Consider the following 19,684-nt stretch of genomic DNA (forward strand, 5'->3'; position numbering starts at 1 on the left):
TCACAGATTTTTTGGTGTATTTCTAGCTGATTGAATACTAAACAGAAAGGGTCTGGAAGGGTAAGTGGATAGGATGTCTGGGAGACGGGTGTGGTGTTGGCATCTTATTTCCCGTTACGGAGTTCTGGATCACATTAAAACGCATGTTCCTGCTCTCGGCTATAAGTGGTTCAGTAAGTCTAGAAGAAACGAACACTGGTAAGAGATTTAAAAGGCAGATGATTTGTCTACTCGACAAACATTTCAATAGAAATGAGAATCAGAAGTTAAAAGGCATAACTTGATGCTGAAGGACAAACAGCTTTTGAGATTTTTTAAAACTAGATAGATTTTGTTGTTGCTATAATTTTGGTTTGTTTAACCATGAAAGTCAAAGCACTCTAAGGTACCAGATGCTCAAATTAGGTAAGCAGATATGAAAATATTGTAATAAGTAATGATAGACATTAAGGGAATACATAAAGTTTGACACACTGAACTGTAAGCATCTTTGTCCTGCAGTTTTCGCAACCCTATAATGTGACTGAACACCTCAGCTTCTGCATCAAAGCTTTAGCAGGACATTCCTGGTTTAAAGCCCACCTCTCCATTTGGCTCATGGCTGACTAGGTTGTTGCAACGGGTTGCTCGGTCTCAAATACACACACTCACACGCTCTGCATGCAGCTGGACGATCAAGAGTTTTTTTTAAGCACAAATGTATTCTGAGAGGACAGAGTGTGTGGTCTGAGGGACTCAACTGGTCCAGCATTTGGAGAGGCAGCCAACTCTCAGAGCTTTTACAGCACTGTTGAGAGAAAACAAGGAGCGTCGGCTGTTAATGATGAGGATGCAATGGAGTCTGTGCAGGATCATTTTCTTGGTGACTTTTTTGTTGGAGCTCGGCTGGATAAACATAGGATATAGCATGCACAGGGAGGGATACAACAAGGTAAGTTGATTCATGAAACTTTCTAGTTTTTATACAATGTACAAACATAGCAATATGATAAAACCTTTCTGCAAATTTTGTAGTAGATCAGTAAGGAAGGCTCATGTTTAATTCTGAGGCTGCAGTTTGCTCAGCCCTTTATGATAAATTTCACACTTGACCAGTTGCTGCCAGGGCAGGACACATGTTTAGTCCTAACAGACAGTAATCATGCATATCTGTAGGACTTAAACAAGAATTCATGTTAAGAAGGTGTATCTCATTTCACATTCAGGGTCTTGGCTTCTCTGGTTCTGATTAGAGGCCATGACTGGCATATATTCAGGAAAAACTTTTTCAGTTTCAGTTGTTTAGGCAGAAGCTTGCTGGACCATCTGTTATGGTTCACACTGACACTTGGTCATAGTCAAAGCCCACACTGACACATGATGTTCTTCATGATCTCTTTGCTGTGCCTTCACCCCTGTGTGTAGACGTGCCATATGGGATCATATTTTGGCTTAATAACCTCAGAAACCAGTGTGGGAATCTTTAAATTTAATTTTCACTGCCATCCAGTTTCTTCCTTATGTAGTTCAGATCGTTGACCATTTAACATGTAAACTAGTTAAAACAAACACAACATTTCTTTCTCAAAAGACAATTTACGATTTGATGCTCGGGAGACAAAAGTTAGATTTAAGCTACCTTAGATTGCACTGCACAGTGGGGGTTCTGATTCGCTCTGGTTTCATTTTGTTCTGGTTTATGTCAGCATGGGAACTCTGCCTTCCTGCGGTACCATGACATGGGGTTTTATGGACTTCTCACACCCTTGAACCCCATCTCTTAAAGTCCCTTTGGAGGAGTGCCACCAAATAATCTTACACCTAGCTTCAAACACAAAGAACATAATTTAAGCCTTTTGTTTGAGTCTTAGATTGTTTTCTTTTGAAGGGAAGAGGCATAGTTATTGCTTCCTTTAATCATATTTTTATGATCTCAGTTGACTTATAATCTGGAATTTTAAAGAGGAATACATGCTCATAAAACTAAAACTTTATTGAAGTGCCTGAGTGTAAGGATAAATATGAAGGATTTTTTTTCGCTTACTATGAAGGAAAATAGCTCAATTTGGAACAGGTGCTAAAGATATATAAGTTGTGTTTAGAAGTTGATTGGTGCTTACTTTGTATTAACAGAAGCTAATCTATTCTGGTCCAGTGACTCATTGTTACCTATCACAATTACTTAAAGGTAGTTGTGGCTGCTAAGAGTGGCACATCCAGTTACTGGGTTTAAAGTGCAAACAATGTTTTTAGGTTTGAATAGCTTGTTTTTCTTGAGAATTAAAATGTCATTTAAAAACTGCACCAACCAGGCTGTACTTTTTTTAATCAAGACATTTTTAGATTCAGGCTCTCCTCTTACAGAACCGCAGAATGCACAGAGGATAGATTCGTTTCTTACAACAGGACGAAAGAGCAACGCTGCGGAGAACAGTTAGCTGAGGAAACCGCTAGTTACATTGTTTTTCTAATTTATGCTTCTGATTCTGATGTGGTGCACTTCGCACCTTTTTTTCTCTTTAATCCATGACTGCAGGTTCTTATATGAAACAGTAGGTTTATCAAATGTTCTTCATTCTTTGTGTTAACAATAGCAGAACAGAGTTAAAATAAAACTACTTATATATCAGCTGTTACTGAGTATTTTGTTACCAGCTTCTGGTTTTCCTTTTAAAGATTTTTGTGCAGAAATGCACAGATGGATTTTCCCGGGAAATTTAACCCACTCCAGAGCAGGTTATGAGTTCAGCCTCTGTTACTATGGTGATGTAGATGGGTTCAAAGAGATCCACCTTCATTATATACTATCCACTAACTTTCAGCTCAGCAATGTTTCAAATGTCAACCTTCTGGTGTTTCTTTAATAATAAATATTAATAGCCATCATATTTAAAGGTTTCTCCAATGATGACTCATATGTTCCCTGTTTATATAGGCTGGAAAGACTAACAAAAACAAAATCATTAGCACTCAGAAATTATATTATTCATAGAAAATAGCTGTATTTATTTTGTGTAAAATATAAATTCTGAATCCATCCACAGCCACCCTTGACGGAGATGTCTGTATTTACTTACACCATGAGATGTGCAATTATACTTATCCCTAAAATGTTCCAGTTTTCATTAACAATCATGATTATACCCATGAACAGTTAGTTTTATTTTTTATTTTTTTTTTCTTTGGTTGAACCCAGCGGGTTAGGAGACAGTGGGAGAGGCAGGTCCGCACATCCTCCAGTTTGGACGAGCTACTGCGACTCGCACATTTCCCTGACTGGAAGCTGTGGAAGTGTCGTTTAAGGCTGCAGCCACCACAAGTCAATGCAGAGCCCTTCTCCTTTCCGCCTCTGGTTGGATCGCACCGCTCCACACGCTACGCTGCTGAGTCTTACAGCCTGGAGATACTCAAAGGTTGGATCATGTGCAAATCCCTGGATGTGGGTTTAAAATCAATTTCATCATTGCTTTTCCTCTTTAGCCATAGATGAGGAGTGGCAGAGTACTCAGTGTATGCCCAGAGAGACATGCGTCGATGTGGCCAACGAGCTGGGGACCGACCCCTCGATTTTCTTCAAGCCACCCTGTGTATCTGTCTACAGGTGCTTTCAGCCTATACAAGTTACAGAAATCTACTTTTTAATCACGTTTAAAGCTGTGCTGCATCGTTCGTATTATTAAAGCTGGAAAAATCACTAATCTTTTTCTTGCTGACAGGTGTGGTGGCTGCTGCAACCAGGAGGGCATCACTTGCAGAAATACGTCTACTGTATATGTGAATAAAACGGTGAGTAATTCCCCCTTATCGATATGATTATACATTTTTGAGGAGCAGGAATAGTTTTCAGCATTTAAACAACTGTCTATAATTGTGTCTTTTAGGTCCTCAGTATAATACCTTTTAAATTTGTACCGGAACCCATGCTGATAAAAGTAGCAAACCATACTACTTGCAGATGCATGGAGCCTGCAATAATTCGACGTAACGCTCAGCAACACAGGACCAGTGGGTGAGTATGGAAAGTCCCAAATCCGTTTACTGTCACCAGTGTTGGAGTTCATGTTTTCTCCATGTGGTTTATTATCAGCTGCCCTCTGATGGGACAGATGTTGGAAGCTCGGGACTCCAGGAGACTTTGTGCCAGTGGGTGGATTTGGGATTGTTCAAGTGAAAGATGCATACCTTACCCTTCCAGTACACCAGGTTAGTTTTTGAGGAAGTATTTATGAGCCTTACGATATATTTCTTTATTTAACTTCCATTTTTTTCAAAGCAAAGCTGAGACATGCTGGAAAAAATCAATTCTCATCTTGGCATAAACTGAGTTTTAAAATGTCCCACCGCCACTATTGTCTTTTTTCATCTTAAATTTGCATTAATATTATCCTTTGTGTAGAGCTTCCCCTCAGTTCCTGGTTGTCGGACTGTGAGATAGACGTGGAGCGCTGTGAATGTCTGCCCAGACCGGAGCCAATTCTCCAGCCGAGACCGCTGTAATCCAAACTCTTCCATGAGACCCCAATGTTTTGATAAAGCCTCATGCAGGTAGAGGTAATACTGAATTTTATCTGAACCTGCCCTGCTTTTCAAATATATACTTTATAATATTTGTAATTATTTTGGAAGTAAAACAAAAAATCATTACAGAAGAAGAAAAATAAGTTTTTGAAGTTGAACTAAAATACAATGCTCAAAAAAATAAAGGGAACCCTTAAACAACACAATATAACTCCAAGTAAATCAAACTTCTGTGAAATCAAACTGTCCACTTAGGAAGCAACACTGATTGACGATCAATTTCACTGCTGTTGTCCAAATGGAAAAGACAACAGGGGGAAATCTTTGGTGATTAGCAAGACACACTCAATAAAGGAGTGGTTCTGCAGGTGGGGACCACAGACCACTTCTCAGTACCTATGCTTTCTGGCTGATGTTTTGGTCACTTTTGAATGTTGGTGGTGCTTTCACACTCGTGGTAGCATGAGACGGACTCTACAACCCACACAAGTGGCTCAGGTAGTGCAGCTCATCCAGGATGGCACATCAATGCGAGCTGTGGCAAGAAGGTTTGCTGTGTCTGTCAGCGTAGTGTCCAGAGCCTGGAGGCGCTACCAGGAGACAGGCCAGTACACCAGGAGACGTGGAGGAGGCCATAGGAGGGCAACACAGACAAGGAGCAACGTTACGTTGCACCACAGACTGTCCAGGAGCTGGTGGATGCTTTAGTCCAGGTCTGGGAGGCGATCTCTCAGGAGACCATCCGCCGTCTCATCAGAAGCATGCCCATGTGTTGTAGGGAGGTCATACAGGCACGTGGAGGTCACACACAATACTGAGCCTCATTTTGACTTGTTTTAAGGACATTACATCAAGGTTGGATCAGCCTGTAGTGTGTTTTTCCACTAATTTTGTATGTGACTCCAAATCCAGGCCTCCATTGGTTAATAAATTTGATTTCCATTGATGATTTTTGTGTGATGTTGTTGTCAGCAGATTCAACTTTGTACAGAACAAAGTATTTAATGAGAATATTTCATTCATTCAGATCTAGGATGTGTTATTTGAGTGTTCCCTTTATTTTTTGGTACAGTGTACATTTGTTTAGAATCCTTTGTATTAAACTTCACATCTGGACATTACAAAATGATTAAATGTATAAAATATGTTTTTGCTTAATTTAAGCACCCTGAAATACATCTTTTTAATTGTATAAAATACTTTGCACTCATGTTGTGGTGAAATAGCACTAGCTAGATATTAGAGAAATATAAACCAAACCTTGCCTTTTGTTTTACAGATGCAAACTCCTCAAGTAGAGCTTCACTGGAGATATACATTACGACAAGCTGCTCAACAAAGAGCAATGACAAATATAAAATGTCCTATAATTTATTTACAGTCCTATTTATGCAGATTACTTTACTTATATTAACTAATTTGACCATGTTAATTGATTGGTTTAACAAGAATGGATTAGGTTTTAATCAAAGTGTACAATTTTACCTTCTTTCTTTGTGCACTGAATTTTTAGTATTTACAATAAAGATTATTTTTATAATTCAAAACAGCTGTCATAATCTTGTTTTTTGCTTAGATATTCCAATTTGATAAACATAAATATATTCATAGTTATGTTAAGATTGCCCTGAACTCCCCATCAAACACAGCAACTGCAGAAATAAAGTTGTAATTATCCTTTCATTCTTTGCAACCAAGGTTGATCCAATCTGTGTTGGAAAATAAAAAAACAAACAGCACCCTCCACATTCATTGGTACTTATATAAAAATGGAACAAAATAATTAAAATATATAAATATTTCACTGATGTAAAACAATCTCACACTGAATATTTAGAAAGAAAATCTGCCTATTAGTTTTACTGTATTAATTAATTTATGGGAACATAAATGTAGAACAAAAATCAATGTAAGTAAATATCATTTTGTTTTTATCAAAATCGCCAGAGCCACATTTAGTGGTACCCCTACAATTCCAAATTACTGATTAATGGAGTATTTTGTAATGTATAGTAGTGATGTAGTAGGAGTATTAGTTTCCCTGGGGTGTAACCAGGGGTGAAAGTACTTTTAAATTCTTGCCGGTACAACTTGACAATGTGAACAAAGAAGTAATTGTTCTCTGCATTGTGATCAAGTTTTGATTTCATTTAAATTAAACATTTGACAGTTCGGTTGTTTTAGCGGTTTTTACTTAAAAGTCTGTAGATGGTAAGTGATTTATTGTTCGTCCTGTCTTAATGGTGTTTTTTTATGTCTTTGCACCACCTGTGTAAAATCTCCCAGTCCATTAAATCGAACGCACCAATCTCCTTGGCAACCGCTCTGTTTTGGAGGTAAGCGCGCATGCGCTCTTGTGTAGCGTATGTGAAATCTCAGGTCATAAGCGGTGTTTTCGAGCTTGTTTTAATTCAGCAAAATAACATGAAACACAACTAGTTTCTCTCCCTTTGCTTTTAACTGGAGTATTTAGCAGCGAGCAGACAGACATTAAACGTAGCGGTGCTCGTTTTAAAGGCTGGCCGTTCACAAAATCCTCGAGCCCCGAGGGGAGAGAAGCAAAGCAAGAGCATTGAGGCTCCAGCATAGCAGAACAGTTCAGAAACTATTTGGAATGACGGGAAAAAAGCTATATTTATAAACAGATTAAGTCGTGTTTTAGACTGCCTATTGATAGCGGATCTGATCTTCTTTGTGTGCTCGTGAATTTTTGTAGCCATAACTGGTTCTGGATGACGGCTTCATAGCAGACAGCTGTTCTTCCCTCTTCCCGGTACCGGCGCAAACTCTTTTAGTGGTACGCAGTACCGGACTATACCGGCTCACTTTCACCCCTGGGTGTAACACTAACATAGGGCCATTTCACTTAAAGGGCTTCAAAATAGGAAAGACAATAGAACATGCCATTAAAAAAGATAGATGGATGGTTGGTTGGATGGATGGACGGACAGACGGATGGATGGATGGATGAATTGAAAGCTAGAAGAAATGCATCTTTTGACAAAGCTTTGAGAACTGGCTTATTGGAAGAAACATATAAAGTAATGAGTGATGCGCATTTCTCTTTATTTGTACTATTGGACAGCTGTTCACATAAACTCAAGACCATAACTGCTGCTAGAGAAAATAAACATTGCAAAATTATTCATTTATAGTTTTAATTCCTTTAAATTGTTTTTCAGTTTCTAGCTTTTCCACACCAGCCGTGCAGTATCTAGAAAATATATAGATAAAGACTTGCTCTGATTAATAAAAATAAATAGTATTATCTCTGATCAAATCTAAAGGTCTCCATCAGAAGCATCAGAGCCATAATAAAGCAAAGGTAGTAATAAGCACATAGCTTACCAGAAGACATGGCCGACATTTCTTTTTGTGCTTATTTTGTTGTTGAAGCGGGATGAAAGTATTGATTTTCAGGTGGGTTTATTAAATGTCTTTCCACAACAACGCTTCTAGTCAATAAAATTTAAAAAGGAAAGTGTGATGTTAGTACATCGACAACAGTCAATAAAAGGTTAGACATCACAGTGTCTGAATGCAGTCATCTTTGTTGAGTTATGGAAGATTTCTATAAACTTGTGGAACAAATTTGATCCTCCTTTATTGTTCCTTTCATAACATCCTCACTCTGCATTTTGGTGCCATAAAGGCAGAATGAAACAGCCAAACTAAAACTAGTCTGCTGTTACTAGCTGTGACAACTAGCAGTTAAAAAAAAAAACAGTAAAGCATGGATCCATGCAGTTGTAACTTTTTCAATCATGCTCTGACCTTAAAGAAGAAAAAAGAAAAGAGCTGTACACAGTTTCAAAAGCACTTCTTTATATATAATAAAGTTATTTTTAAACAGAAGCAGTGTTGTGTATATGTGCATATGTTCAAGGCATTTTATTTTTTTCCAGTTTCCAAACCTGTAATGATTACAAGCTCTTAGAGAAAAGGAAATTGAATCCAATAAATATGGGTTTTAGGACTGTTTAGTGTTTTTTAACTCTTAAGTCTTCCTAACTGGATCTCTCTGAAAGATGTTGAAATAACTCAATCACTTCAACAATATATTTTGCTTGCATCACAAAGACAATCTGCGCATAAACTCAAATATGGCGGTGAGAAAGTATCAAGACCCACAAACTTAAACCTGTCTGGTGATATAAATAGCAGCAAAAAGATGATAGATTTATATGAAATCCAAAGCAAAATACAAAGTAGAATATCACATTGAAGACGATAACCAGGCATAACTTGATGTTTCAGTTATAGATCTAGTAGTGATACTCACACAGGGTTGATCCATAACAAATTTTGTCCTCTGGCACACAGTTTCCCCTTTGAGCCTTCTTAAGTGACAATACTGTGAATATTTTGTAATAAACCAGTCAGAAAGGTTCTGGTTTTCCCCTAAAAAGACAGTCTGCTTGGTCAGTCCCATGCATAATGACCCTGAAGGCCTTGGTGCCTGCATTAACTGGAGCATTTCTAAAAAAAAAAAAGTCAGAAGACCAAAATGTGAAATGACAAAAGGCAATAAAGCCATGAAGAAATTGTGAATCAGCGAAAGACTGATCCTTAGGGCAGCTGTAACCAAATGTGCAAAAATCACACACGGTTGCTGCAGGACCCCTCTAATGTGGTTGATGATGGTGGAGGTGGTGGTCAGAAGGATGTATAAATATATTTATGACAATATTAAATTTGCACACATTTATGGTGTGAATAAATGTTTCATTTCTTACATGTTTCCAATAAAACCAGAATCTATGTAGCTGCAGTGTTTTTAAATCCCACATTGGGGACATTTGTTAGGAATTGTAGCAGTTGCTGGCGGGGAGCAAGCTAGCTCTCCTATTTTTTTTAAATAACTAAAAATATGTTAATGTAGCACTGAAACCTTGTCCTACTGGATGAAGATCATCACGTTAAACACCATTTATCAGCATTAATAACGAGTCAGCTGGCAGCATGTGTTGTTAGAAGTGGGTCTTTTAGAGAGCTGAAACAACAGGTTTGAGCACCAGCTACTGCAATGTGCAACATGTACGAATTAAGACAGGAATATCTGTTAATTCTGAATTTCTGAATTTCATTTGTTTTGGTTTTGTTACATTGTTTTTGGGTGCAGTTTCCTAATACCTTCCTGTGAGAGATGTCCCAACCAGTATTCATGCCATTTTTGGAGGATGTAGCATTATTGTCTTTATTTCAGTGTTGAACAGTAATAAAACAATTATCTGACAGTTGCTTTCTATATCTGTAAAATGCAATGAATAACCTCCAGGTCTATACATGTAAAAGAATCATCCCATGAACTAAGCCATATTGTGTTATTTATTTTTCAGATTTATTTACTGCTGTTTTGAGATATTTCATTTTTCATTTATTTCCTCTTTCCCTAACATAAGATGCATCCTCTGCCCAGCCATACACATCAGAAATGGACTAAAACTGTATCTCCCATAACTATCATTAGATTCATTGTTGGTCCAGTGGTACTGGACTATATTAATGGTTAGATCCATGGGTATCTCATCTGCAGTCCACTTGGGTCAGAGTCATATTTTCTTCATCTTTTAGCAGCTCCTGTTAAGAGGTTGCAGCAGATCATTTCCCTGTGCTTGGTGATAACAACCCTTCACCACTTTTCTAGTTTTGGTCATTTTGTGGCCAACATTCTTTGGGGTATGAAAATAAGTCATCTGTTTTGAATGTCATACCAACCATGATAACCAATGATTTAAAAATAATTTTCCACAAAATACTCTTTTGCAAGGAAAAGTTGTAAGACTACTAAACCATATCTGCTACCAGGTAACTCAAAATACTTCACACAAAGTTACTTTACTCTCACACTTAAAAGGAATCTGCTGGCCCAAGTGCTGATAAGAACAAGCAATCAATGAAAATTGCGGAAAATATTAAATATTCAAAATATAACAGCTAAACTGAATTCTGAAATATATGATTAGTTTTCTGATTATTTTTCTCAAGAATTCATTAAAAATACTTCATTACCAACAGAAAAGAAACTGATATGTTATTGTGAAGCACATACACTAAGTATGAAATGTTTTACTTTTATGGGTACGAAACAGAGGAAGGTTTAGATAAAACTGTGATCTCTGGGTGTAAAATTGGGACAAGAATTGGTGTACTGACCCAGAGCCAAGTCAATCTCAGCATATCTGCAGTATCCTCCTTGTATAACCTTGTACCTGGATTTCTACAAAGTGAAGACACTAAGAGCATGATCTAGTGCAGGTAGGATGAAAACCGCTCAAAAATCAGTGCAAATTAATGCAAACACAGAGCAGGTAATCTAGAAAAATAAACACAAGAACATGAAGTGACATTTAACCACTAATGCTAGACAACTTAAGGATGATCCTCTCCAGCTCTGAAACACTGAGATAAAACCCTGTGATGTGGCACAGTCACCAAGAATATATTATCTGCATCTTGCGTGTTAAATATTAATAGGATTTGATATACTATGGTGAACTATTTAATTTACATAAATAGACTAAGTTTTAATCAGCCTCATGAACCAAACAAAAATCGCTTCTGAATTATGAATTATTTACCATCCCTGGTAAATGTTTCCATCACAGGTTTAAAGAAGAGAGGAGGTTCTGGATATTTGTCAAAGTTAAGATTTATTTCATCAAGCAAATTTTTACACATAATCGTTTATTATAATCACGCTAATGTCTATTTCCTACTGATTTTTTTTTTCAGCCGGGACCCAACATAATAAAACAAAGATACAGGTAGAGCTTCAAAAAATTACAATATCGTGAAAAAGTTCAATATTTAGATTCATTGCACAGAGAGTGCAATATGTCAAACCTTTCTCTCTTCTGATATTGATGATTACAGCTTTCAGATATAGAAAACCTTAAATTACAGTGTCTCAGAAAATTGAAATATAAGATCAATAAAAAAAATCATATTTTAAACAGAAATGTCAGGCTTCTGAAAGTTGTTTACTTCTATGGTCTCATACTATGAGGGAGCTTGAATATGTCCAACCCTCACCAAGTATTTTTTATAACTTAAAAGTAATTACAGTTTTTTTAACTCAAAGAGTGAGGGAAAGCCGACAAACAGTTTTGTATAAAACCAGAGTGACTGACAGATTTCTCAAGGTACACACAAGACATCATACTTCGTCATATACTCAAATATTTAGAAATATTAAAGCAAAGTTCCACTTTTAATATCCAATATAAAAACATTTAGAATATTAAATGGCAGATAAAGAAAAGGAACAATCACTATGTTAATTATATTTGCAAAGTTATTTTATCCATCCCTTCAGCCATCCATTTTCTCTGCTTATTCGAGTCAGGTTCGTTGGGCTGGCAGGTCCAGAGAAACCCAGACACCCCTCTCCCCAGCATAACTCGCAAGGTGTTCCCAGCTTGTTTTAGCTGCTTGTATCCGGGATCTCATTCTTTCTATTATATCTTATAACCATAGATGAGAGTTGGAATGTAGTGGGGCTGCAACTCAAAAGCTTTGATTTTTTTTCACTACAACAAACTGGATCGATGTCTGTATTTCTGCAGATGATGGTCCAATCCATCTGTCCGCATCCCGTTCACTCATGAACAAGATACCAAGATACTCTCTGCTAAAGACAGAGACTGACCCCTCAACTGCAGGTTGGGAACTATGGCCTCAGACTCATGCCAGCTGCTTCAGACTGTGAATCGCTTTCAGTACACACAGAAGTTCATGGCCTCAATATTATATTATATTACAGTTTTAGAATCTGTTTGTTATTGGATTTGTTAAAGGTGACAGATCACAAAAAGCCAGTGTGTGCACAAAAGACAATGCTATTTATAGAAGGCAGATTTTATTAAGTTTTCTTTGTGCATCATGCTTATTCATTTAGGCTTTATATGCCTAGAAGAACCCTCAGTATGTTCTGCACAGATCAGCCTTTCATATCAGCTTCATTATGCAAAGTAAAGAAGGTTTGGCTTTTACTAAGCTCAATTTAACATATGGTACTAAAGCAGAAAAACATGTTGTGAATAAAATCTACAACAAAACTGTAGTAAATTATCTAGTTTCTGTATTGTCCCATCCTCGTCAAAGACTAAGTTTGTCTATTGTGCTATCTGGATCATGTGCATAATGCAGAAAGGTTCTAAGAAGGAACACATATGCTGATTTAGGCTTTTTTTATTTTATTTTTGGCCCTTAGCTTGAGACTTTCCCTTATGTATTCCTTCTGCAGCCAACTGATGAACCAGAACAAAAGTGTTTCTTTTTTTTATGTTTTATATTAAATTTGGAATAGACAAGAAACTTAAAAACAAACTAGTAAAGCCATAAATACAAGCACAAACTGATCCTAAATCAGATAACTTGCAAAACTGTACATGACTCTGATCATTAAAAGGTCAAAGGACTCAGCAGACAATCTACACAAACTCAGAAATGTACCATAAAACGTTTAGAGCATTGAAAATCTGAAAAAAAGAAAAATGCAAATACTGACAAGTATATACTGAACATTTCACACAAAGATATCACCACAGAACTCTGCATTGTATTTCTAATGTCTTGATTTTTTCGTTTTACTATTGTATGTAGAGAAAAAGATCACACATTTACATCTCTCACTCACAAACACTCTTACACATAGTCTCCCTGATAGAGCTGCCTACCGTTGTTCATGGTCAGACTTGCCACAGAGTGGTGAGTGCTGTGGACTGAGGTCATGCGTGTGTTATAATGTGTTGGGCTCTGCTGGGATTGTTTGAGCATGAAGCGACAGCAGCAACACAGCTGCTGGTTGAACTGCTTCTTGAAGGTCTTGCTCAGCAGGTAAAGGGCGAAGGGGTTGATGCAGGAGTTGGTGAAGGCCAGAATCCGAGCAACAACGCTGCAAATGAAATGACCCAGAGATGTGTCCACCTGGGGGAGGATGGAAAAAAAACTGATTAGAAATGTGTGCAGTGGTGTGAAAAAGTATTTGTGCCCCTTACAAATATCTTCTGTTTTTTTGTTTTGTTTTTGTCACTTGAATGTTTCATATAATCATTCAAATTTATATATCACTCAAAGACAATCAGACTAACTGTAAAAGCATGTTTTAATGGATGAACAATGTTTATTTCGAACATGTACAATAAGACACAAATGAAACAACAATGAAATAAACTTAACATGTCCAAAATGTTTTGATTTTATTTGTTAAGGAAAAAAGGCTAACCAAACTATTCTGGCTTTATGTGAAAGAAGGGGTACTTTAACAGCATTGTATGGTATCAGGAATATAGTAACATTATATTATGCATATACTTTATAACTATCATACACAATATATATATATAACAAAATGTCCATTGTTAAAATTATGTATTATGCCTTCTATGAAATTTTCTAACTAGAAAAATAATGATGTATTTGTGTTGTCATGTTTCACTGCTAAAAAGGCCCAACATGTTGAACCAACTGGACTACTTTCAGACTTTTATTTAAAGACAAATGAAAGTGTTAGTAATCCTCAATCTAAAGTCACTACAGGCTAAATCAAACTTTGTAAGTAACAATTTCTGACTAACAATAACGGTGAGCTTGAACTCACCGAAGGAAAGTATCACACTGTGTGGAATGACATAAAAATACACTATGAAGGGGGTCACTGGTGCATTTGTAGGGTCTGGGAAACAAAGCCAGGTCTCCAGGGAAACCAGGAACAACAATAATGATCTAGTAGAATATGAAACTTTTCTGAAGTTTTTTTCTTGACTTTGTTTGAGAACTTCATGGAGGTACAGGAGAGATGTCAAGAGAAACATAGTAGGCAATGAGCCCTCTTTTTGAAGAATTTGACAACTACTTAGATACTGACTAAACTTTTCACTCAAGCAGGATTGTCAACAGAAAACAGTTTTTGACATCACCCAAAATTGGACTGAACTAAAAAAACAGACTTTCTAAAACTGAACAGACATAAGAAAAGAGAATATGGAGGCAGACAGAAACTAAAATTAAAACGTGAGTGAAATGAAATTGTACAGAACATCAGAAGGAAAATCAAACCAGACGCTTCTTGCACAGTTGATAAACTTGCAGAAAATATTTTCAAAAAAGCAAATAAATAAGTAGAGAAAACTAAGTAAGGAAGATCAGTTGCCCTTAAAAAAAACAACAACAAAAAACATGAATTGTGCTTGTATTTATCAAGAAATGAAAGAGTTGTGTTAAACTACTAATCCACAAAAACAGTAGAAAACAACACATCAACAGAAGATTTTAAATGTTACTAGTTAAAAAATAATGAATTGTTCTTTTGAGCTACCTGGGAATAGTGGTAGGAGCGGTACAAGTAGATGATGTGACTGGGCAGCCAGCACACTGCAAAGAGACCAACAAACACCAGAACTGTCTTGGCCAAGCGTTTTCTTGATTCAACCTGTTGGTTGCACAAAACCATTTCAAAAATGTTGTTGGGGAATAAATGACATGTCAGACATTTGCTTTAAAAATTAACATTAACATTTTCAGTTGTTTTAAGGAAATTAATAGTATTATCAAAGTAACTTAATTGCTCAACACTGGCCTGTCGTCTTGCATGGACATTCCCCTCCACAGGAAGGTTAGATGCACTCTTGAAAAGGCTGCGGGCGATGAAGGTGTAGTACATGCTTATCACCAACAGGGGGATGACGTAGAAAATGAGGAAGGAAGCCATGGAGTGGATCTGAGGGTGTAGTTTCCCTGCGTGAGGATAAGGGGCACAGGTAACAAAGCTCTCGTTGGTAGAGGTCACATTGAAGGTGTGGAGGTCTGAGTACACAGCCTCGGGGATTGCCAAGATAAGGGAGAAGACCCAGATGAATGCCGCCCGCAGGACAATGCTGGTAGTGGTGGTCGATTTTTGGAGATCTAGAGGTTTCACAATGGCCCTGTATCTGATTTAAAAAAAGATACTGAATAAGTTTAATGATTAGAAAAACTGATTTCAGAGAAATTTAAGAGAACATGTACAAACAACTGTATGTGCTTGACAAATAGATGTTAGATGTTAAGGCTTGTCTGAAATTTTATTTGGGCCCAATTTCACTCAGTAATTGGTTTGAATTTGCAGGAGAAATGTATCCCTCTTTTTCAGATATGTGTAGAAGAACTCATACCTCATAATTTGTGACTAAATTAGTCATTCAAATCGAAAAGCCTTAAAGTGACAGGGTTTTCAAGTTGGAAAATATGAATTTAGAATTTCTGAAGCACATATAAAGCCTTTTATACAGGGTCTGGGACTCATTATTCCTTTCTCTGTGGGGTATACTGTATGTAAGGAGAAAGGTGGCATGGAAGATTGAAGTCAACGTATTGCTGTCATGCCTCTAAGCCACCCAGGGATGTAGTGATACAGCCATGTAGGGACATAGGTATAAATGTGGGACACTTCTATACCAAGAAAGACTCCTTTCTGCAATCAATAGCTCAGCTGTCACTCTTTGGTTCCACGATTCTTCATTTATCTCAGCACAACTGTGTGATATGTGAAAGGCAGCCTAAAGAGAGACTCAGATTTTCCACCAAATTGCAGGTTTTATGCTAAGTTGTTATTTGTAACTGACTGCAATAATAAATAACTTGCATAGACTTCTGTCATTACCATCTGGCTATAATAAGAGGAATGGATCCAGGGTATTTCTAGACAACTCGTGGTCCTGACAATGTCATGAGTGCAACTACTTAATTGGCTGACATTTATGCAGCTCAGTGTCTGTATCTGTGCTGCAGTTGCATAATCACCTTGGTCAGTTAAACACATGACTTGAGATGAGCAAAAAATATATCTGAACCAACTTCAACAGCTTTGTTATTCAGAATATTTATATGACTGCATTACTGGGCAGTATGGAGACAGAACCAACGAAGACCGCAATCATCTCCTAGATGTGGTCACCACTGCAGAGAGGATTGTCTCAACACTCCTACAATCATTGTATGACGTCTGTGTCCAAAGAGCACAACAGTCCTGTCTGATGATTCTTTAAGGAACCATCTTTCATATGACGATGATGCAGAGTTTCATCAGTCTCTCTCTCTCTCGTTTGTACTCTTCTTTTTTTGTCACGTGTCCTGTCGCTACAATTCAGGACTATTTATGGTTTATTTGTACGAGTGCCATGTGAACGTGTGTGTATACAGTAGGTGTGTCTGTCCATGTACTTCTTTGTGTTTCTTATTTAGGACTTTTTATGGTATTTTCACCAACCTTTTTAAGACTGATGGGCCTTATGAGCCTTTTTTAGGTTAGGTATTTACTGGTAATCGTTAGGGATGGTGACAGGGTTAGGCATAAATGCAGTTACTGAAAGGAATGAAAGTCAATACAAAGTTCTGAGTTGTTTTTGTGCATAAAGTTGTAGGCTGGAAAATGAATGGTTTTGGAGCTGATATAGTGCAAATAAAATCTCTTCAAAAACAATAACTCCACACTAAACATAAATTTCATGAAGGCACTTTTTGGATCAGACATGAAGCTAAATTAGAATCAACTTGAACATTCAGAACTAAATCTAATCAGTCTGTTAACTTTGTTTTAATCTCCAAGGCTCTAAGCCGATGAAAGAAATGGGAGAAAAGGTGCAGGCATGATTCAAAGAATGAGATGCTCTGCCCATTCTCATCCCAGGGTTATTTTTATGATCATCAGGAAACTATGGCTATTTTTAAACATTTATATTTTACAATAGTAAAAAAAAACTGTAAGCAATTTATAATTTGCAAACATTTGTGCTACTGTTTATAAAAATTTGCCTTTTTTTCACACTGATCCTTGTTTAAAATGTGCCATTAAACATCTAGGTTATAGGGTCATTTCTGCTTTAGGCTACTGGAGGAGTAAAGATGACAATTAGGTAACAACATCACTAAGTAACTAAAAATAAGTCACTTTTAACTTTGTGTCCGTGGGATGAAAACAATAGCATACTGATCAATACTGAATATTTGCTTAGACAGTAAATGGAGAACAAGAAAATCAGGTATTTTCTTGGTATGCGACATACATAAATCTTTGGTATTATGAACAATAAATTAAAAGTAAAAAAACAACAGCCTACCTGTCAGCAGAGAGGGCTGTGAGGGTGAACACAGACACCCCAACAGAGGTGAGCTGAATAAAAGGGATGACCTTACAGCCCACTCTACCGAACAACCACTCCTCTGAAAGGTACCGGCTGGCATCCACCGGAGCGCAGGTCACCAGCAGCAAAACGTCCCCCAGCGCAAGGCTCGACATGAGCAGATTTGGAACATTGCGGATGGATTTGGCCGAGCAAAACGTCTTGATGAGCGTGATGTTGCCAATTAGTCCCAAAACGCTGATGGCCCCGTAAACGGAGGCGATAGCCACGCCGGTGAACCACATCATCCGTGCGAAAATGTGCGAAGAAGTGATGCTGCGCGACCCGTTGGGGTAAATGCGCTCCATCTCTCCCACAGTGAAAGCAACATCACGCACAAGAAAAGAATGGAAATATGTCGTAGTTATGGTTATATGACCCTGGAAATGGGGAAAAGAAGGCAATGAGGCTCAGTGCCTAACTTTGGAGGTGTACGCATGACTTACTTTAAGCGTCTAGGCGCTCAACCACTCGGTGCGCTCAAAGCCAGACAAATGAAATTTAAAGTGGGTTAAATTTAATTGTGGATGAAGAAAAGATTTGAAAAGATAAAATGTCAAATTTTTCTTTATTTATTTAGATAAATTAATGTATGTATGACTTATCAGTAAAGCACTTCGTTGTAACTGAAAATGACGTGCTGTATTAATATATAAATAAATGCAAATTTAAATTGCATGATGTATTATAATAAAAAAAGTATAAGACATTCCTATAATCCAGTGGATGTAAACACAGCTAAATGGTTGACAATTAAATCAGAGTTAATACTTTAATATACTATTGTCATTTTGTAAAGGTCTTAAGACAGACAGAAAAATATGCTAAATCTCAAACATTTCCCATCCATCTATCCATCCATCCATCCATCCATTGCCTATACCCACTTCTCCTTGCAAGGTTGTGCAGGGGGAGTCTCTCCAGCCATTGTTGGGCTACAGGCAGCGTACACTAAGGGCAATTTATTAAATAATAAATTCCCGTGGGAGGAAGCCAGAGTACCCGGAGAGTACATGGGGAGAACATACAAACTCAATGAAGAAGAAACCCTGGGCAAGGACTCGAATCTTCTGCTACACTGTGCTGCTCTAAATTATTCAGTAAATGTCGTCGTCGTCTTCCGCTTTATTCGGGACCGAGTCACGGAGGCAGCAGACTCAGCTGAGACGCCCAGACGTCCCTCTCCCCAGACACCTCCTCCAGCTCCTCCGGGGGGAACCCAAGGCGTTCCCAGACCAGTCAAGCGACATAGTCCCTCCAGCGTGTCCTGGGTCGTCCCCTGGGCTTCCTCCCGGTGGGACGTGCCTGGAACACCTCCCGAGGAAGGCGTCCAGGAGGCATCCGGTATAGATGCCCAAGCCACCTCAACTGGCTCCTCTCGATGTGGAGGAGCAGCGGCTCTACTCCGAGCCCCTCCCGGATGGCCGAGCTCCTCACCCTATCTCTAAGGGAGTGCCCGGCCACCCTACAGAGGAAGCTCATTTCAGCCGCTTGTATCCGGGATCTCGTTCTTTCGGTCATGACCCAAAGTTCATGGCCATAGGTGAAGGTAGGAATGTAGACCGACCGGTAAATCGAGAGCTTCGCTTTTCGGCTCAGCTCTCTCTTCACCACAACGGACCGGCACAGCGCCCCCATTACTGTGGCAGCCGCACCGATCTGTCTGTCGATCTCCCGCTCCATTCTTCCCTCACTCGTGAACAAGACGCCGAGATACTTAAACTCCTCCACTTGAGGCAGGAACTCCCCTCCAACCTGAAGAGGACAAGCCACCCTTTTCCGGTCAAGAACCATGGCCTTGGACTTGGAGGAGCTGATCTTCATCCCAGCCGCTTCACACTCGGCTGCGAACCACCCCATTGCATGCTGTAGGTCTTGGCTAGAGGGGACCAGCAGGACCACGTCATCTGAAAAAAGAAGAGACGAAATCCTCTGGTCCCCAAACCAGAACCCCTCCGGCCATTGGCTACGCCTAGAAATCCTGTCCATAAAAGTTATGAACAGGACAAGTGACAAAGGGCAGC

The 19,684-nt window shown here is 38.3% G+C and overlaps 2 protein-coding genes across 3 annotated transcripts; one reads left to right on the forward strand and one right to left on the reverse strand.

Moving 5' to 3' along the window:
* Positions 1-625: 625 nt before the first annotated feature.
* On the forward strand, positions 626-6,044 carry vegfd (vascular endothelial growth factor D). 2 transcript variants are annotated; one of them, XR_007038057.1, is made up of 8 exons: positions 626-931; positions 3,176-3,392; positions 3,460-3,580; positions 3,696-3,765; positions 3,861-3,988; positions 4,067-4,182; positions 4,376-4,530; positions 5,777-6,044. XR_007038057.1 is itself a non-coding variant. In XM_047363894.1 (8 exons), the coding sequence occupies exons 1-7, from the start codon at positions 821-823 to the stop codon at positions 4,474-4,476; spliced, it is 864 nt and encodes a 287-aa protein (XP_047219850.1). In that variant the 5' UTR covers positions 626-820; the 3' UTR covers positions 4,477-4,524; positions 5,777-6,044. The 2 variants fall into 2 exon arrangements, 1 of the variants encoding a protein (XP_047219850.1); XM_047363894.1 differs by having other exon boundaries at positions 4,376-4,524.
* A 5,098-nt stretch (positions 6,045-11,142) lies between these two features.
* grpr (gastrin-releasing peptide receptor) lies at positions 11,143-17,987 on the reverse strand. The gene is made up of 4 exons (XM_047363698.1): positions 17,598-17,987; positions 15,080-15,431; positions 14,819-14,932; positions 11,143-13,428 (listed from the first exon to the last, which is right to left on the reverse strand). The coding sequence occupies exons 1-4, from the start codon at positions 17,966-17,968 to the stop codon at positions 13,147-13,149; spliced, it is 1,119 nt and encodes a 372-aa protein (XP_047219654.1). The 5' UTR covers positions 17,969-17,987; the 3' UTR covers positions 11,143-13,146.
* Between the last annotated feature and the right edge of the window lie 1,697 nt (positions 17,988-19,684).

The sequence above is a fragment of the Girardinichthys multiradiatus genome, chromosome 4 (genome assembly GCF_021462225.1).
Source record: "Girardinichthys multiradiatus isolate DD_20200921_A chromosome 4, DD_fGirMul_XY1, whole genome shotgun sequence".
NCBI lineage: Eukaryota > Metazoa > Chordata > Actinopteri > Cyprinodontiformes > Goodeidae > Girardinichthys > Girardinichthys multiradiatus.